Source organism: Electrophorus electricus, chromosome 8, assembly GCF_041902795.1.
Source record: "Electrophorus electricus isolate QZ-2024a chromosome 8, ASM4190279v1, whole genome shotgun sequence".
NCBI classification, from domain to species: domain Eukaryota; kingdom Metazoa; phylum Chordata; class Actinopteri; order Gymnotiformes; family Gymnotidae; genus Electrophorus; species Electrophorus electricus.
The window spans coordinates 21,860,666-21,880,000 of NC_137504.1; the positions used below are offsets into that span (position 1 = coordinate 21,860,666).

Consider the following 19,335-nt stretch of genomic DNA (forward strand, 5'->3'; position numbering starts at 1 on the left):
ATGAATAAAAGTGGCACCATAAAAGGGCCTTGCGTGGCAGAGAAGCCTGAAAAGACACAGAAAAACCCAAAGATACATCCGAGTGTCTTCAACTCGCTAGGGGTCCTTTATAGCGAACAGAGTGTAAGGCGTATATAGTTTCAAGCAACTTCTCACCATTTGTGGCGATGTACCCGCGCCACTACACCCGCCGCACCACAAGAGGGCAGTATGGTCAAGACAAAAACATTTCAAAGGTTACCACCCATCCCCAAAAAGAAATGGTGTGATTGTTACATGTTAGATGCCTTGGGCGAGTGTACTGCTGACATTCCTAACCACATCCGCCTGCTTGTTTGTAATGAGCAAAAAACACCGTGTGTGTGTAAAAATAACTAATTTAACATTCTTCATATTGTTTAATTACATTAAATTGAATTATAGCTGTTCATTACACCTACCAAGATGGCTATGTTAAAAACATGACATTCAAACTCACCAGGCTCTCAGAGTGTAACTTTGAAGTATAACTACAGCCAGGTTTCTTTTTAAAATTGTATTTTAGTTGCGCAATGAATAAAGATTTTTTCCCTCAGAAATGCACTCACCATGTAGTTGTATATACTATATGTTAAATATATGTGATTCCTCACTGATTGTTACATTGCAGTTACAGTTATTAGATCTTTTTAACACTGTTAAAGCAGGGCTGGCTTGCTTGGCTCTTGGAGATCTGCTCCCTTACAGCATTTAGTTCCCCCCCCAAAAAAACAAAAAAACCCAGTCATAAAAAACAACAAACAAACAAACAAACAAACAAAACCCTTGAATATTACTACCATGTTCCATAGAGTTGGGTTAGATTTAAACATTGCAGTCGGGCACATCAACAGCAGATCTGGCCACCTGTCAACCAGACCCGCATCCATCTGTACTCAGGACAGCCCTTCTCGAGCCCTAGTGTGATGGTATTTGTTGTGGTGCACTGCTCTGTCAGACGGAGGCAGTCGCCAGGGGGCTGATCTCGCGCTCTTCTTCGTAGACATGGATGTTGGGCCTCTTCCGGCTGAAGTCCCTCAGGAATCCGCGCCAGCTGTTGTCTGGACAGGGCAACACACTAAATGAGCATGATGCGATTCACTCTGTAAACATAATGTGATTTTTCTGAGCGACAGTCGGAGTCATAGTTTCAGAGGGGCCTGTATTCTGTGCACATTCTGAACTTCTGGACATTCAGGAGGTAGCAGCCGTACGCCTCGAACTCCTAAACACCATGTTTCTGTCACCTGCTCTGTGATCGCCTGTAATTTCGAAGTGGTACACGTAATTATTAGTTTTTTCATTCAGTACCTCCTGGATGCCTGACGGACGAGTCCGGCATCTTGTTGAAGTTCCCAGGATCCTCATTGATGATGCCCAGGTTGCTGTTCCATTTGTTCCAGTTGACTTCCTCCACTCTGCAACACAGAGGGGCACACACTCCAATTACGACCTGCCAGATCTTACAGCAGTCTGTCTGTCTGCTGGTAAATGCTGATCCATGGACCATGAGACTATATTATGTTGTTGGAGAATGTGTGCCTGTGTGCACTCCATCAAAGTGACCGGCGACAGCAGCTGTTTTTCAGTAGAAGGTATGCAACGGATCAATAATACATACTCGTGTGGTGTATGAGATACAGGCAGAACTGCTGGGGCTAAGAAAAGTTAAATATTTATCCTATTAACTCTATTATTGGACTTTAACATCTTAGTAAAAACTTCAAGTGATCAGTTTGTCTTTATTGTGGTTAAAGAATTAAATTTTTTGTCCTTATGGCCTGATTATTTGTAATCTGTCAGGTTCACGCTTTTATGTCATGAGCTAGAAGGGAAGAGGAGAGAAAGAAAGACCGAGAGGCTGATATGGTCAGCACTGACCCCGGCCAGCTAACAGGCGTTTAGCGTCCGTATGAGGACATGCATATCTTCAGCGTTCTATCTTACAATGCTACTTCGGTCCAGTTTAAACTTTATTTGCTACAGCCTGCGAGGTGCATCGGTGGGATTGTTCTAAGGTGCTCCACCCAGGTAGGCGGTTACTGGGATGATTTGTGTTTTTCTGTGACCTGAGACACCAGCGCAGGTCTTTCTCCTTCCTGCCCAGGTCTTTCTCCACTCCCGAACGCAGCTTTGTCTTCAGGCACTGAGGGAGAGTCCTCTCCAGGTCAATGGTGGTGATGGCACGCTGCAAAGACACACGTGCACACACACACAGACTCAGCTATGTTTCTATAAGCTCATGCTGGGCTTATAAAAGGGGGAGGCGTTTTGAAAACATGTTACAGTCACCGAGGACACACAGGTGGCCTCTCGCAGATGTTTTCTGGATTTAAGTGAACATTCAGGGCACGTTTCTGTAAACCCAGCACCTGAAATATGAGTGTGTAAGCTCTCATTCCTTACAGACAGGCTGGCTGTGCAGTACCCTGCTGCACCCTGGGATCAGACAGACGTCCTTTATTTCGTTTTTATGAAGACAGCAGTGCCTTGGTTCAGTGGATACTGAATCGCCACGGCCCATTAAAGACCAGTGCAACACTATGTTTATTATGTTAAGATGCTGGTTCCAGTAAATGAGGAGGATAAATGTGACAAATTAGAAGTGGTTTTCCCTTTACATCTAAGAGGCCCACTTGTCAATAAACAATCTGCATGCCATCTGTCTCCATCAGTCTACCAGAAGTTATAGATCGTCTCTGTCAACCTTTTTTTGTTTTTTGTCTGCTTTTGTGCATCAGTAGAGAAAAGCTTCTAACGATTTCCTGCACCAGCGCACAGACACGCAAACAGGAGGGCGCACCTGCAGCTTCCAGATCCGGGTGCTCTCCTTGGACATCTTTTCCACCGTCTTGCTCATGAGGGCGATCAGCATGTTCAGAAGCAGGATGTACGTGAGCACTATGTACATAATGAGCAGCAGGTAGAACACGTGCTTGTATTTGTAATCCTCGGTGAACTCCAGGTCACCCATGCCTATGGTGAACTTGAACAGCTCCAGCGTGGTGAAGTAGATGTCTTTGTAGGTGGGCTCCTTGCAGCCCGTGGAGTCCGGGACCTGGGTGTACAGGGTCCGCCCCTGCTTCGTGGCGTTCTGCCGACCCAGCGTAGATGTGCTGTTCTCCTCGGGTTCGTTAAGAAGCGTCGCCACCGCTGTTTGCCGGGAGTGACAAATGAAAGTGATTTAGGGACCTCCTTTCGTGGAACGGAGAGGGGGTGGGCGTGAGATTCTGTTGACCGGTACCTGCTGAGAATCCGAAGAGAAAGACAAAGTAGACAAAGAGGAAGCGCAGGATGTCTCCCAAGATCATCTGAGGGGGAGACAGAACAAGACGGTGAGGATAAGTAGCCGCGGCCATAGACGGTGCGCAATATGTAATAGCCAATCACCACCACTAGGTGGCAGAGTAACTTTACATCAAGTGACCCCCTTGTCATCAGAAAACAGGTAAGCATGCATTCTTTATTCCCACTACTGCTAGTTCCACAAGTAGGCATTAGACAGGCAGTTGTTAAGCGCTGCAGAGCTTAATTACAGGCTCATCATCCAGAAAGCTCTGTAGAAATACAGAGACACTTTTAAAATTAAACATGGAAGAAGGTGTCTGAAATGCTCCTAGACAGATAAGCCTGATTCTGATTTTAGTGACACGCCCCAAAGCAGGCAGCAGGATGCGAAACAAGATTTTCGTTTTACTGCAATGTAAATGTACCGTTAGGGGGAGTTAGGGACTTTTCAAACTCTCTCAGGTGTGCTTCTTTATATACTTGTCTATGATGTAAATGTAAATGTCAGCTAATAAAATAATCTAAATTAAACTATCACTTGGTCGGTCATTTAAGCCCTTTAGGGTGTACACGGTCTTCCAGACTCATCCACCCTTAAAAATTCAGAAAAACAATTATCTAGTTAAAGCAGTTAAAGATTTCAAAAGTATAAAAAATAATTAATTAGTAACCTCCACAAAAAAATAAAACCCCACAAAGACTCAATAAATCATCTGACCTCAACAAGCAGGCTAGTAAAGCAACCATGTATTTGTAAAAAAAAAAAAAAAAAGTTTTTTTTAAAATAAATTATATATATATATATATATATATATATAAAGTTTGATTAAATTCCTATTATTTGTATTTTTAAAGGTTTTTGAGTGTTTATACTTCATAATTTGCTTGCAGATTTTGTAATGCTGACACAGACCTAACCGCACAGCAATGCTGAACCTGAACCCAAGTGCACTAGGCTCCATTCCAACAACATTATTTTTACAATGCTTTCGTCTGTGAACATAATTGAATTATTGCAATATATGCCTGTAATATTCTGGTGATTTCTTCCATGACAGCTGACGGTCTAGCAGGAAGATGCAGCTTTAACGCAGGACAACAGCAGTATATACGTTATCACAGTCAAATTTAACGCAGGACAACAGCAGTATATACGTTATCACAGTAAAATGGCAGTCACCCGCTGGATCATAACGCTGTAGATCCCCATGTGGCGGGAGCCTCTGGAGAAGTAGAGGAGGTTGATCCAGCTCATGGCCAGGGAGACCACGAGAAAGGCCACGTACGTGTCCTGCTTGCATAAATACAGGCCTGCAGCAACCAGGAAGAACAGTGCCTGAAAGAAACTACTCCGTCGCACGGAGAAAGAGAGCTTTGAAAAGTCTTTAAAATACGACGTTGTACAGTTTATCTGAAATTACCTCCCCTGTGATAAACATACAAATTGTACACGGTGGGTAGTGGTACATGGGGAACATGGAGGTAATGTCACCATATCGTGAGATACATTAATCTTTGATTTCTCACGAAAAATAGAATACATAGAATAATTTTTTTTTTAAATTCCCCTTCACTAAATAGGAAGGCAACAGGTGCACAGTTGTGTACTGAAGCAAAAAAACCTCACTATCCATTAACAGACTGGCTGAGAGAGAGACTGACTGGTCTACAAAATATCACTAAACGGTTCTTGTCAGTATCATTCTTTCATGTGGGTAAGTATGAACCCAAAGACATTTTATAATGTGGTACAAATTGGATATTGTTAATGTGAACATGTATCGATGCTACCACGGATAAGCCAATGCGCTAGGATTTTTCCTGGGGGCTGTGGGCTGCTTATAGCAGATATTATAGAAGGTTATGCTGTACATAAAGCAGTAATAGCACAAGTTATAGAGGACATAAATAAGCAATAGAAACAATTTGTACTGATCCTAACAGAAAATGGGATCACTTGTCAAAAACAAACAAACAAACAAACAAAAACTATCCACGATTGTCATGATTGTTTGGTCCAGTCCTGAAACAAATCTTCCTCTTCCTTGTTCCTTTCGACATTTGCATTTCAACTTTTTTCATTGTATTTGCATTGCAGAGTCACATTTAACTAGCGAACTGCTCCGTGTTGACCGTAGCTACAGCAAACGTACCTCACAACATGATGGCCCTGCCCCAGCTTTCAACAGCGTGCAAATTCACCTTCTCTATTAATGCATATTATCGATGATATTGTAGCCCTGGCTGCCATGTCACATGGGACTAGGAGGACTAGTGTTTGGTTATGAACTGACAAATGTAACATTATTATCACATGAACACATGCCGCTGTTACTCACTAGGAAAGTGTTCAGCTGAACTACATTTGGTTTCTGGAAGAAGTTGAAGTTATCCTGTCACACAGGATTTGAACATACATTCATGTCCTCTTTCAAAAATACAAGAAAGAGGAAGCACTCACAAGAGTATGTCAGAATAGCCGTCTATCATCAGCGTTTGCAGGCTTGGACGTTTTCTCTTTATGTCCATCAGCTGCAGGAAGAGACTGCAGTCACTTTACATGGTCAGAATTAGAAAAAACACCACCTGTGTTCTGAACCAAGGAAACAGTGATGCCTACCCCTTTAAAGAAGAAGTAGACTGCTCCAATGCTGATGATGACCTGTCCCGTAAAAAGCAGGTAGTTTTCGATCCCGTTCTGAAATGGGTGCTAGAATGACAAATGGCGTGTGAATCACCTGATACCAAGACAGCCAAGGGACAATGAAATATTCGTCATGGTTAATCGGGATTTATATGCTTACAAGTACTACTAGGGGATCAATTAGGGGGACTTGCACTTTCTCCTGCTACCTGCTTCATTTGAACACTAGCATGAGATTTTGTGTTCATGAGTAGACTAGAGGCTGTAGAATGTTTCCCCCAAAGTGAATTCTGGGAGGTCAGATTCAAGGAAAAAAACACAAGTAGGGTAGATATACAGACTGGGTAGAAGGATCCCATAATACTAATAGATGTTATTAGTGAGTACATTTTGTGTACTGTTGCTGACAGTTTAGTCTTTTCTGGGGAACTTGGTTTGGGTTCGGGATTAGAACTAGACCTGGTTAGGGTTAGCTGAGATGTCTGCTACTAGCTGCAGATGCAGGGTCTGAGCTCACCTTCATGCCCTTGTGTATACAGCACATGACTGTGAAGATGCAGAGGTAGAAGAGATAAATGATGAATTTAGTAAAGAAGATCCTGTGGGCATATCTGTCCCATTTGTCCTCCAGCAGTTTATTAAGGGGTTCGATTTGGAGCATCTCGAGGCGATGCTGAAGACATAATACAAAGCAACTTCTCACCATCTCACATTGCTCTTATTGAGTCAGAGTTAGCTTATCAACATATTTAATTATCTAGAATATTCTTCATATTTTGTTAGGTAAATGCACCTGGATCTTGCGAGTAATTTGATTTGATTTTGTTATCAGGTAAAGATTCAAAAAGTACATCATTACTAAACCAGTATTAGCAGAAAAACTCTTTAAAACAGAATTAAATGCTCTTACAGGTGTCTCTGTTCCATAAACAACTATCTCCAGGACAGAGTTTTTCTGGTAGGTATCAAGAGAGTCCAGGTCGTAGAGAGAGGCATACACAGGGCCGTATGCCCACTCGGTGAACTTTCGAGAAAGGTGTCTGCATGCTTCATCCTGGAACTCGCGATGCAGAATGTGTTCAAACAGCTGGTGGAACAATAAGAATTTACATTCAGCATGATTTCTGCTTTCCAAGCACTGAATCTTTAGTGATTGACAGTGATGATAAACCTATTCCACTTGTTTTTATGTCAGATCTAATGTTGGTTAGGCCACAGGTAAGATTTACCATATGAATTAAAATCAGAGTATTCAAAGGTGGGATGAGGTCTCTTCATTTATATTTTTAGCCATGAGTTAGTTAATTATGCATATTATGCGAGTTAAAGAATGCATATATATTTGGCAGACCCAAAGTATATTTGGCAATGGGATCAATGAGAATATGTTTTAGAAAATTGAAGTGGAAATTCTTTTTAAATACAACTCCAAACTTACACTACCATAGGCACTGGAGTTAATATGTTCTCTTTTTTTCACAGAACGTCATGGGGAAAAAACTTCACAAGACCTCAGTCAATAAGCCCTTTGAAATCAGGAACCACCAAAACAAAACAAAAATACTCATTGTATCACCCACAGCTTAAAAAACCTCCAGTGGTTTCTAACCAGTCCTAGATTCCCACTACTATCCCAGTGCTATGTTCTTCAGCTTGCAACACAGGTGAGACAGACAATCATCCCTTGATTACCTGACTCGCATATGTTGAAAGCCTGTAAAGCACATTACATTAAAGGTAAGTGGATATTTGTTGTATTCTGTGCCCAAGCTGCAAAAAAGGATCAGATCACAGAGACAAAATAGCTAATACAAGTGCATGTGGATGTTTTCAGACCCTTTCAAGTTTTCCATTTTGGTATGTTTCAGGCTTATCGCCCAGCTGTGAAATAACCTTCCAGTCGGTGTTCAGGACTCTATATTTTTAGGTCTAGGTTAAAATGTATTTGTGTAGTCAAGCTTTTGGAAATCAGTTTTCATGTTAGATAAATGACCAGATCTTCAAGTTCCTGGAGTTAAACAATGATGGTAAACTGAGCCGTGGGTGCTTCACTGATGTTTGCTGGAGTGGAATGGAGTGGCTAATGCCTCAGGGAGCTCTCATGCCTGTGCTGCTTTCTGGCACTCCCCCTTTTAGCTAAGATGTTATGTCTAGTTCTGCTGGAGTCTCTGCTGCATTCTGGTAATCGTATATTTGTGTACAGTGCATTCCAATCAGAGCGAACTAACTCTGTTTCTTTTCTCTTCTGAGTTGTGGAACTGCCCCTCATGTCTCTTCTGATCAGCCCTGAAGGAGAGTTGCTCTTTGTATGTCCTTCAGACCAGTCTGATCACCGTGGACCATCCATCTCTACTGCATGTTCCACTGACTCTCCTGTTCCTGGGTGCCATGGAGACTTTAGTGAAGAGCCCATCACCACCACCACCAGCTCTCCTGCTGGACTGTGATTGGACTGTAGTTGTTTACTTTATGTGGACTGTGGATAGGACATCCAATTGTAGTTGCCAAAGGTTTTAGTAATTTCTTAAGTCTTATAAGCTACTCTTATATGTTTTATAATAAGTTAAAGCAAAAGCTTTATGTTACTAGTTTGCCATTCGGTGACGGCAAGTGTTTTCCTGCTATTATTACCTTGGATTGCTCGTTAGGGGCCTGGACCTGGATTCTATGTATATATGAAATCTGTAAAGCTGCTTTGTAACAAAATTTGGATGGATTTGGCTATTGTTTCTTGTCAATCTGCATAAAGTACTCGACGATAACAAGCAGACACCGAATTATGGAATGTTTTATAAATGTACTAAAAATAAAAGATTGAAATATTGCATTTATATATGTTTTCAGGCCCTTCGTAATGGCGCTCACAACTGACATTTGGTGCATCTTGGACGTTTGGAGACACCAACAGTCTTTCTAGATCAGGCCCCCAAGCTAAACAGCATAATCAGGGATGACGGGGCTTGGTTAGACTCCAGTGGTCACTATATAAGAGATCCAGAGTTCCTTTGGGGAAAAACTATCCATAATTCCCAGGCACATGTATAAAGGAAACCAGCTGCTGGGCTTCACCACATCAATAACATATCCAGAGTGAAACACTGCAGGCAGCATCCTACTTTGGAAAACCCAAAATATCATCCCTTGAGAGACCTGAAAGTGGCTGTGCACCGATGATGACTCCAACCATACCAGCATTAAAACACAGGAGTCATTTTGGGAAAACTTTGTGAAAGTCCCAGAGTTGCCCAGCTTGAATCCAGACCTGAATCGCCAGACTACATCCGTGGAAATATGTGAAACTGGCTGCGCACCAGTGCATCCCAGACAAGCTGGCTGAGCTTGAAGAATGGGAGAACCTTCCAACAAAAGGCTGTGCCAAGCTTGTGGGGTCGTTGCCAAGCAGACTTGAGGCCAACATAGCTGCCAAAAGGTGCTTTACAAGTAAGTGAAGGGTCTGGATTCTGAATGGGGGTCTGAATTCTTATGTAAATTTTATATTTTAGTTTTTATTTACTAAATTTACAAACCATTCCAAAATGGGTTGTTGTTCTTTTTTGTCATTGGGGAGTGTAGATTGATGAGAAAATGAGTTGAATCCACTTTAAAATGAGTGTGAAACATACTAAAATGTGGAAAAATTGAAAATGTTCTTCATGCACTTGTGTGCTACTTAGCATATACAGTCACTTTTCCGAGCTGTTAGATCCTTACCCCAATTTTTCCAGTCTTTGCAGCCAGCTTGATGGGACTTAGCCCCTGGAAATTCATTATGTCCTCCAGATTTCCATGCCTGGGATTCAGATGAATGTCCTTTGAAAGGATGTAGTCATACATAGATATGATGAAATCTGTGTTCTCGGGACTGTTGTCGGCCACCACCACGAGAGCATGGAGAACCGTGTTGCCCTGAGAGTCCCTCTGCCTCACATCTGCTTTCTGGTAAGGGTTGTCCATCAGCAGATCTACTATCTCCTTCTGATTGGTGCATGCCGCCAGAGACAACGGAAGCTCCCCTGAAAAACAGGGTTGGTAGTCAGGAAAAGGACATCAGACTGCTGTGTATTACTGCTCAGAGGGGTCCATTAGGCATGTCAGTCTAAGGAAGTGTCAAACCCTGGGCTTACCGAAGTAGAAACATGTTCCACCGTGTGGTTGGAAAAAGCTGCCACAAGCCTTTTTATAGACATCAGCCCCTTTCTGAATAAGCAGCTCCACGAAGCGCTTACTCCTCCTCTCAATGGCTACGTGAAGAGCCGTCTGCCCTGCATCAATCACACCAAACACATTTCAGGCCTTGCTACCCAGGACACATTTAACTATATTCTAAGCAAAACAAAAGGTAGTTGGATATTTGATGACACTAGTTTTACTACTACTGTTCCTATACAGTTCCTATACAGTTCCTTTGTACTTAGTGAACCCTTAACTATTATTAATCAACAAAAATCCTAAATAGCCAGTCCATGTAAATGTAGATACAGCAACAAGTTAAGTCTTACCTTCATAGTAGCAGTCAGTATATGCGGCATTCACAAACTCCTTCAGATAATCCATTTTCTCTGCAATGTCCAGTAAGTACTCTATTGTTTCATTCTCTCCATTTCTCAGGTTTAACAGGGCTTTCAGAAGTGCTGTCTTACCATTGGGCCGGTCTGAGGGAGCCAAGGTTAAACAGGGTCATCATGAGAACTAGAATCTGCAAATGTTAGCAACTGTGCTGAATTCATGTCATGAAAGCTATGCGTTCATCAAGCTTACTAGAACAGATGTGGAAGAGATTTTGAATTTGGTAATGGAGTGCAGACAGGACAGTGCTCTGGATTAGTTCTTACATTCAGTGTTTGTGAGCTTTTTGTTTGTGTGTTTTAGGTAGTCGTGCAGGCCATCGAGGTTTGCCACGTTACCGCTGGACACCGCCTCAAACAAGCGTTTAAGGTCAAATCTTACTTTCTTTCGCTGTTCGTGATCTTCTTGTATCCCTTGTATTTTTCTGCAGAGAATTAAAGGCCATTAAAAAATAGTGAATTCTTAATGATACATTTTGTTTTTACCTTCATATGGCTAGCTGCAAAGTATAGCATTGTGGTAATTTAATTTAATAAATCTAATTCTATAATTCTATTCCAAGTTCTATAACCTCAAACTAATGTATTAAAACCAATACATAGACTTATAAATATCAAATAAAGTGGTATTTTACTATGTTATACCAGATACTTTAATGGTAAAGCAACACAACAGCAAAAACTAGGCACATAGTAAAGAGTAACATTTCCAAATTTGCCAGCAAATCTCGAATATTCTTTATAAACCATGAATATGAACAAAGTGTTAAAACTGTTGTGTAATTTAAAAAAGGACCCTGTCCCATCCTGAGATCCTTGCATACTTATTGAAGTTCAGGTTGAATCGGATTTGGCTTGGAATATCTCCATGATCCTCTAGGAAATCGGTGTCCATCGGCATCCTGTGCCTCTCCGGGCATCCCTTCCCGAACGCCTTCTTGGCTGCTTTGGCCTTTGCTCTCTCCTCATCTGTCCTGTCATCCATCTCCAGAGAGAAGCATTCTGGATCGGCACTCTTTGGCTTGTTCATTGTCCTTTTTTGTGATTTGCTCATACAAGTGCCACAGCTCTGAGGGAGGAGCAATAACATTAGTTACAGGCTGTGGTAAATTGCAGGAATATTAACCGAAAACTCGTTTTTGTGACATAAGGCTAAACAGTACATTCTAAAAGAATATTTATTTCCCTCTCTAGAGAGACAGTAAGAATTTTTTTTAACCACATTAATAATTTAGCTAAGAAACACCCAATTAATCAATACGAGGCCAAGAAGACAATAAGGTTTGAAGTAGGTGCATAATAGTCTAATGGTATTTTTGTTACTATAACAACCATGCTTATGGGAAGAACCACCACTCCCTAACCATACACCGAATGTTGCGGAGTGAGTCGGCCTGCTCTCAACTTCAATTAAGCAAAGATCTAAACAGGTCACAGGGTCCAGGCCTATAAAAGTCCCCTTCTGCACAAAAAAGAGGTTACGAAAACCAAACCCTGATCATAACTGCCTTATCACTTGTTTCACAATCTGAGAATTGAGAATGTCTGCCTCTGGTAACAAGTCTTGTGACTTATATTTAACATACAACAGTAAGTTCTCATTTACAGCGCCAGACCAATAAAACCTCAAATACAGACCAAGAAAAAGCATGTGATTGCCAGAAGTTATATTTTATTCTGCAAAATGCTTTTTTTTCATGTTCACCAGTGTCATAGGCTTATTCACCTTGAGCATGACTCTACAACACATGCTAAGAGAGTGAGGATAGTGTGACTCTTGTGCAAGTCACATAAAACTTGTTTTATTACAATTGATGGTAGAATGAAAGAGGAAGATACAGATTGAAACCACGTGACCAGAACGAAAAAGAGAAGTTTCAGTGCTCACTTTAATCTATTCTGAGATGTTGTTTATTGGTATCACAGCAACTGTTTATATGTTTTCATCCCACACATATATACTGACTACTCATACAAGTGTGTCTTCTTACATACTTATATCAGACATCCCCATAGATGGTTCTGCAAGTGCATATCTGGTATTAAATTACCACAAGATATATTTTGTTGTACATGCCATAATCATAGTATTCTTACAAGCCACTGTAAACACTAAACCACCAAAATCTCTAAAGGAAATGTTGCAAATAAAAATGGTATGTTCTCCTCTTTGAAATCAAAGTCAACTTGAAGGTCACGTCAGTTGGCTCCCCTCATAAACACTTGCATTATATGCATACGTTAAAGTTGCACTGAGAGTGAGCATAAGGGCGGATGTAAACACTTGCAGAGCTTTGTTAACTGAATTATTAATGTCTCTTGATGTAGATGTTACATGACTCTCCTCTCAGGTGGAATCCATGTTTTGCCTCACTGTAGTCAAATGTTGCATTGATTTTCACTAGCCAAAGGGCAAATGAGAACCACAACACAAACCAGACAGCCAGCGTATTCTACTGCATCAGCTATATAGTTTTCTGAGCCATTCCAACCACGTCCTGCATGTGCTGTTTCTCGACTGACAGACTCCTGCATATTACATCAGCTCCATTTGAGCTAGGAAAGCTGAGAACTGAGATGAGCTCTTAGGCATGCTAACTACATTAATGTAGCTAAGACCACACTGACTGCACGAGGCTCGGCAGCTGCAGAATGAGACCACTAAGCGATCTTTTTGCAGCTGGGTTTGTTGACAAAAAGATCTGAGAATTAACATAAGCATGAAAATTAAGGTAGTCGATATAACATCGTTTCATAGCCACTGGTAAATTTTAATTTAAAAATTACATATATCATTAAATGATTATTTAACATTATCTAGCATACAAAATTAATATGATTATTTAAGAGTGTGACAAGCACAGAATAGATAAATGATTTCTTTCAAATCAGCCAGAACAGTCACAGGTTACACTGAAAGACCATAAAGACATTAAGAAATAACAAAAAAAAATACTGCAATATTATTAATTGGTGGCAAACAAAATTACCTGAAGATGGGAAATGTCAACACATAACAGATACATGTCATAGTAGGATGAAAAGGCTGTACTTACAATCATTCAGTGCATTTTCCAAGTTGTGCTGAGAAATTGGAAATTGTAATGTTTGTGTTTGCTGATCTCGTTTTGTTGCTGAACAGAAGTTCAGCCTTGTAAATGTGGCAGGAAAAAGAGGAAATGATGAGAGAGAGAGAGAGAGAGAGAGAGAGAGAGAATCATCCAACCCACCCATCCCACATATGAGTTCTTAGAAAACATCACTATTCCTTGTCTATAAAGCAGACAAATAAACTACTGAAGACAGCAAAACAAACAAATCCAAAAGAAATTCCTCAGTGGTATCAAATCTGAGACAGGAACAACACAACTGTGGTGGAATATGGGCTCCTGATGACCTAGCCATGTTCTTATTGATTCTTATATTGTGCTAATACTGTCATATCTGCGGAGTGTGACATAATGTACAGGCATTATTTAAATAGATATCATAACACAAAAATATAAATTAAGTTGGGAGATTGTAGGGCTCCTTTATTATTAGTTAAAGAACTTTAGTTAAATATCTATATTTTCTAGTTCTGCAGACAAACAGTCATTTTTAAATACAGAGCTTGCATTATAAACCTTTAAAGTGTCATTGCATTGAAAAGTACATTATAATTTAACATGCCAATTATAACTGTTTTTAAAAAAAGGTTAAACTCAAGCTGAGTTAGCAAAAATGCTAAAAACATTTTTAGGGTGCTGAGCGGTTTGAACGTGTTCTCTGTTAGAATCAGAACTTCCTGTAAAGTCATCGTTACTTGACTGCTGCAGCATGTTTTGCTTCTCCCTCTTACAGCTACATGCGCCATTACCACAACATGGTACTTCATATACAGCATCTGTAAGGGCCCCTTTTTATTTTTGTATTTCTTTGCAGACCACACACACACACACACACACACACACACACACACACACACACACACACACACACACACACACACACACACACACACACACACACACACACACACAGTGTTTTTTGCTCATTACAAACAAGCAGGTGCGGATGTGGTTACGAATGTCAGCTCAGCAGTACACTCGCCCAAGGCATCTCACATGTAACAATCAAACCATTTCTTTTTGGGGATGGGTGGTAACTTTGCCTTTTGACCAGTGCTATATTCCCATCTCAATAATGAAAAATGCAATGACATAAAACACTTTTTGTGCAATAAACACATTTTGCTTTTACTTAAACTGGAAACATTTATAATACAGTTACTGCTCGCATGGTTATAAAACCTTTCCACAGAACACATCTCCAAACTAATGAGCAATTTGAAAGTGCAGCCCTGATGTTCTACTAACATTAACACTTTTTAAATTCCCACAGGCACATTTAATAAATTAGCAATTAAAATTAAACTGTAACAATCACAATTGCAATAATCATATAGCAGCTGTTAGATAAACACTGTAAAACCACCAGTACTGACACTTGTGGCATTCGAGTCCAGTTGCCCTCAAATGAACACAACAAATCACTGTGCACGTGATTGTCCAACAAATAAGGAATGCACATATGAAATTTAGTATTTAAGCAGCACTTCCAGAGCCAAAGCTCTGTGTGCACACAGAATGATAAAGCAGTGCAAGATGATATTGTGCACTGAGCAAAGGTTTAATTGCCTTTCTGATTTCTGATTTTTTTCTTAAAAACAAGGACACTATCAACGCCTCACCCTAAAAAAAAAAGAAAGTGGCAATGAACAAACTATTTTGTTACAGCTTGTCATTAAAAAACATCGCTACACCAATTGCTGAATCCACGTCTTTTCCATAGACCACGGGCAGGGGGAACATTCGTTCTGCTTCCTGCCTCAAGACTTCATTCCGAGTGAGAGCACTCCCACTACCCATAATCCGCTTCACACCTGCAGCCAATAGCGTGCGTGGAGGCATCATGGCGGCCAGGTTAGCCAAGATGCCTCTACAAATGGCGCGAGTCGTGTGACCCAGGGAGAGGCTGGCAGGGGAGATGTGGGAGACGAGGCCGAGGCAGGTGGGGTCGTGCCTCTCCCCAAGCAGGGTTGGGGTCACACGCAGGTCAGTGCTGGGTTGGGTCAGGCCACACTGGATCAGCTTGGAGTACACCTGAGCCTCACTCAGCTCCAGCCCTGCATGATAGTGAGAACCACCGAAGAGCAAACATTCACAAAAACACTTTACAGTAAAGTGGGATGAAAGAAAGCAAGAAGGATTTATTTGATATCAGGTTATTAAAGTGCAGTTTTGCATAATCGATGTATTTTAAGACAATTAGGCCAACACGTGGAGGTCAGGAAATAGATAAAAACTTATTGATTTAATGCTTTGGTTTTTCTGAATGTTTCTAGATCTGTATAGTTTTTTTTTTTATAAAAAAAGAAAGCTGCAGTCACATTCACAAGCAGAAAATTTGGAATTGGAAACATGTTTATAAATATACAACTGAAACCCGGATCCGCCTCCTACATAGGAATATGGAGTTACCGAATTCTTTCATCCAATTGGTCAACATTCCAACAAACGTTGCCATGGCGTTGCCTCCATTGAGTGCTGCGGCCACTGCCAAGTAGGTGTTGCCGAAGTATGGGAAGTAGGCGATGGGGGAGAGAGGGTCTGGCTCCCGTGGAGGGCTGAAGTCAGCAGGCATGGCAAAGGTCAGCTGTGCTGAAGTGCTCATGTTCAGCACTGCAAAATGATGCAAGTAAAATCATCTTTAAAAATGATGGTAACCAACATGCTTTTTGCCAGATGACACCATGGATACCATATCCAGTACGGGATCTGAAGGCGTTTACCAATTAACAATGTTTATAAAGAGTTTAACGGCTATATGACTTGCCGTTGATAGTTTAAAGAATAATACTCCTTAACAAGGATCAACTTATGCCCTTCATATCCCAGCAAACAGAATGAAATAAAGTGGGATTACATGATCGTGATACCTAACTGTACCTGCATCCGTCCTGTCCACCATGCAGGAGTACACGCTGCACTGGAAGTCTCCCAGAGCTGCTCCTACAGGAGTGCCGGCAGGGATCCCATGCCATTCGGAGCAGGTCTGGCCAGCCATAGACCCGGACTGCACCGGCACAGGCAACAAGTGCACGGGGAATCCAGCACCTTTGAGGCTAATTTTTAAATGTCCATAGATCCAGATTCAAATGAACAGATCAGGGACAGGCTGAATGAACAATCCATTCTAATATAATAAAGAATTAATAATAATTAATGTCAATTGCATAAGAATGTGGTACCACTGGCCATATGATACCCATGCAGACCATCTTAGGTTCCTATCCTCTGACAGTTGCGCATTCTGTGCAGGATGGTGTCAGTATTGTTTGGCCATTGAGAAATAATGTAATCGCATTCTTTGCTCACACATCTGTGTTCCACTGGCTACAGGCTGTGTTGAAATAGCCCCAGCTGGCAGCATTCTGCGCAGTCATGACACAGCCCTCCAAGCCACAAAGCATGGACACCACGTAGTCCTGGATGGTCCCAGAAACGCTGAATTCCCACAGAAACTCTGGCCTGTTTCGAGAAAGCACAAAATATCGGGCCCAAATTTTAAATTAATTTTAAATCTCACAAATAAATTGGATTTCCAAGCATTGATGCTCCCAGAGGGAAATGGTTTGTGTTGGTAAACTGCCACTCGATCCAGTACAATGATCTTAGCGTCACTGTGACTGCTTTCAAGAATTGCGACTGAGCCCGGCAACGAGGTTAACAGCACAGCGTCTGCTACCTGTGCCTGGTGTACCAGAAGATGGAAGCACAGCCGTAACCGGTGGACACATTCAGGTGAGACTCTGGCTTGGGGAGTGATGACAGGAAGTCGCTGCCACAGCGCCCATCCTGCCACGTGATCATCTGACTCACGTCTCGGGGTCTGAATGTGTGACCTGCATCGCTGCTGGACCATTCACAACCTAATTTGTGAACACGAGACAACAAGGAGGATACTTGAGTAGGATCATCCCTGCTAGTCTAGGTCTAATGCACTCAATAGTATAGTATCTGAATGCTACATAAATTAACGCCAATTCAGCTGAAAAGTTCCGAGCCCCTGAGTGTGCTTTGGGCTATTGTTATTTTTGACTTAATTTGCACCTGTTTTAGTTTTCCAGAATATAACGCCATGCATTTGCCCGGATACCCCAATGCAAATCACGTCACGCAGTTTCTCCGTGGGAAGCACATCCATGCACTGGTCAACAGCGCCAATTATTCGTGCCGGGTCCTGCTCCCTGGCCTGAACAAGAGAATGTGGATAATTTTTCACGACTTAGAAACGAGGTTTAGTAGCCAATGGCATAAGCGTTGCCTTACAAATCCTCTGAAACGTACGTGTTCATATTTCTCGTTGTTGATCTCAGAGTTTGTTGGAAAACTGCTGCTGTTTACTACAGTCCTTGACTGTGAATCAAGCAATACAACTTTGATCGAGGTTGTTCCTAGGTCCAAGCCCAAAACAAACTTAGCAGAAGAGACAGGCAGCGCAGCCATTGATTTCATGTTATTTAAGACGTCTATCACACTCTTTGAGTAATGAATGTCACAAAACTACTGAAGCAGTTCATGTATGGTTACTTGTACAGATAACGCTCTGTTAAATGCAAACCTATGCTAGTTGTAAAAAAAAGCTTAACTAGAAACTCGATAGCTATCGCTAGGTATGCTGGTTAACTAGCTTGCTAGCGGCAAAAGTTCAGTGGTAAACGGAAACGCGTATTGTTCCTCAGCGGACACCGTAGTGGCAGGGTTAAAGGTAAGGTAAATTTAAATATTGCTAAAAAAAACCACAAAATAACATTAATAGTTACTAAATATGTACACAAAATAATAAAATTACAAAATATAAGCTTTACATAATAAACATTCAATCAAGTTATAGCTTCGTTGAGTTATTGTAATGTAGAACCCTTCCTATAATACATTGCGAGAAAACGTGGCTGCCAAGGAGTGACTTGCTGGGTATTTTGTTTAGTGTGCTATGTTTCTGTTAAAAAATATATATATTCTAGAAGAACACAAACTCGCATATTATCAAATGTTAATAACGTCCACGAGTTTTGTGTAAATAGTTGTGTAATGTGAGCAGTGAAAAATACTGACGTGGTCTTTTTGTGCATTTTTAGACGGTAAGTGAGAGTCTTAACGCTAGCTAGCTAACGACTCAATGCATTTGACAGCGCTAACTATATGTCAGATTTCAAAATAGGGCCTCTCAACTAGGTTTTGTGCTGCTTACGTTTTCTTTCAGTTGTAAAGACTGTTCTTGTCGGAAAACAATGGCTACACTGGCAGCTAAACGCGAGGGACCCCAGTTTATCAGCGAAGTAGCCGTGAGGGGCAACGGTGCAGTGCTCGAGTACTGTCGGACGTCGGTGTCCGCTTTGTCTGGAGCGACGGCGGGTATACTGGGTCTTACAGGACTGTACGGGTTCGTCTTTTATTTTCTGGCGTCGTTCTTTTTGTCTGTGCTTCTTATCCTCAAAGCTGGTCGACGGTGGAATAAATGCTTTAAATCTCGACGGCTGCTGTTTACCGGAGGGCTTGTTGGCGGCCTCTTCACCTATGTTCTGTTCTGGACTTTCCTTTATGGGATGGTACATGTGTACTGAAGAGGAACGGACTCTTGGGTCCTCAGGCTTCGGCTCAAGCAGCCATGTAGAAGTATAGTTTTCACAAAAGTAGAGATTTGCATTTGTACATAGATTGAGCTAATGCTATGTACAAGTTTTTGTTAGAAACCTAACGTATAGACATTCTTTAA

The 19,335-nt window shown here is 41.4% G+C and overlaps 4 protein-coding genes across 25 annotated transcripts in view; 2 read left to right on the forward strand and 2 right to left on the reverse strand.

Moving 5' to 3' along the window:
* fam222ba (family with sequence similarity 222 member Ba) overlaps positions 1-2,901 on the forward strand; it is a 51,225-nt gene extending 48,324 nt beyond the window's left edge. For 11 of the 21 annotated variants that reach the window (XR_014124877.1, XR_014124883.1, XR_014124885.1 and 8 more), the window contains 3 exons: positions 1,422-1,613; positions 2,126-2,185; positions 2,760-2,891. The gene's annotated coding sequence lies outside the window, so the exon portion shown is untranslated. The other 10 variants (XR_014124870.1, XR_014124872.1, XR_014124873.1 and 7 more) reach the window with 10 other exon arrangements.
* Positions 386-10,583, reverse strand: trpv1 (transient receptor potential cation channel, subfamily V, member 1). The gene is made up of 13 exons (XM_027010316.3): positions 10,450-10,583; positions 10,075-10,212; positions 9,662-9,963; positions 6,861-7,037; positions 6,468-6,623; positions 5,927-6,016; positions 5,768-5,838; positions 4,487-4,652; positions 3,263-3,329; positions 2,822-3,171; positions 2,088-2,206; positions 1,330-1,436; positions 386-1,079 (listed from the first exon to the last, which is right to left on the reverse strand). Exons 1-13 carry the CDS (start codon positions 10,502-10,504, stop codon positions 973-975), a joined length of 1,905 nt encoding a protein of 634 aa, XP_026866117.3. The 5' UTR covers positions 10,505-10,583; the 3' UTR covers positions 386-972.
* A 756-nt stretch (positions 10,584-11,339) lies between these two features.
* shpk (sedoheptulokinase) lies at positions 11,340-18,256 on the reverse strand. The gene is made up of 8 exons (XM_027010260.3): positions 17,907-18,256; positions 17,670-17,811; positions 17,305-17,488; positions 16,935-17,087; positions 16,506-16,681; positions 16,038-16,238; positions 13,572-15,682; positions 11,340-11,584 (listed from the first exon to the last, which is right to left on the reverse strand). Exons 1-7 carry the CDS (start codon positions 18,072-18,074, stop codon positions 15,288-15,290), a joined length of 1,419 nt encoding a protein of 472 aa, XP_026866061.2. The 5' UTR covers positions 18,075-18,256; the 3' UTR covers positions 11,340-11,584; positions 13,572-15,287.
* A 10-nt stretch (positions 18,257-18,266) lies between these two features.
* The window catches only part of LOC113577566 (ER membrane protein complex subunit 6), a 1,405-nt gene continuing 336 nt past the window's right edge, over positions 18,267-19,335 (forward strand). The window contains exons 1-2 of one of the 2 annotated variants that reach the window (XM_081719202.1): positions 18,267-18,327; positions 18,823-19,335. The exon at positions 18,823-19,335 is cut by the window's right edge and continues 336 nt beyond it. In XM_081719202.1, the coding sequence (XP_081575328.1) occupies positions 18,851-19,183 (333 nt within the window). In that variant the 5' untranslated portion in view covers positions 18,267-18,327; positions 18,823-18,850 and the 3' untranslated portion in view covers positions 19,184-19,335. Of the gene's footprint in view, positions 18,328-18,417; positions 18,701-18,822 lie in introns of those variants that run through there. The other variant, XM_027010291.3, reaches the window with a different exon arrangement.

Coding starts and splice junctions, on each gene's coding strand:
- trpv1 (XM_027010316.3), bottom strand. CDS start 10,504: ATGGATTATCTGAAGGAGTTTGTGAATGCCGCATATACTGACTGCTAC. Junction 9,964..10,074: donor TGGAACATGTTTCTACTTCG/GTAAGCCCAGGG, acceptor CCTGTTTTTCAG/GGGAGCTTCCGTTGTCTCTG. Junction 4,653..5,767: donor GGCTATTCTGACATACTCTT/GTGAGTGCTTCC, acceptor GCGACGGAGTAG/TTTCTTTCAGGCACTGTTCT.
- shpk (XM_027010260.3), bottom strand. CDS start 18,074: ATGAAATCAATGGCTGCGCTGCCTGTCTCTTCTGCTAAGTTTGTTTTG. Junction 16,239..16,505: donor GGTGGACAGGACGGATGCAG/GTACAGTTAGGT, acceptor ATCATTTTGCAG/TGCTGAACATGAGCACTTCA. Junction 15,683..16,037: donor CAATTGGATGAAAGAATTCG/GTAACTCCATAT, acceptor ACTATCATGCAG/GGCTGGAGCTGAGTGAGGCT.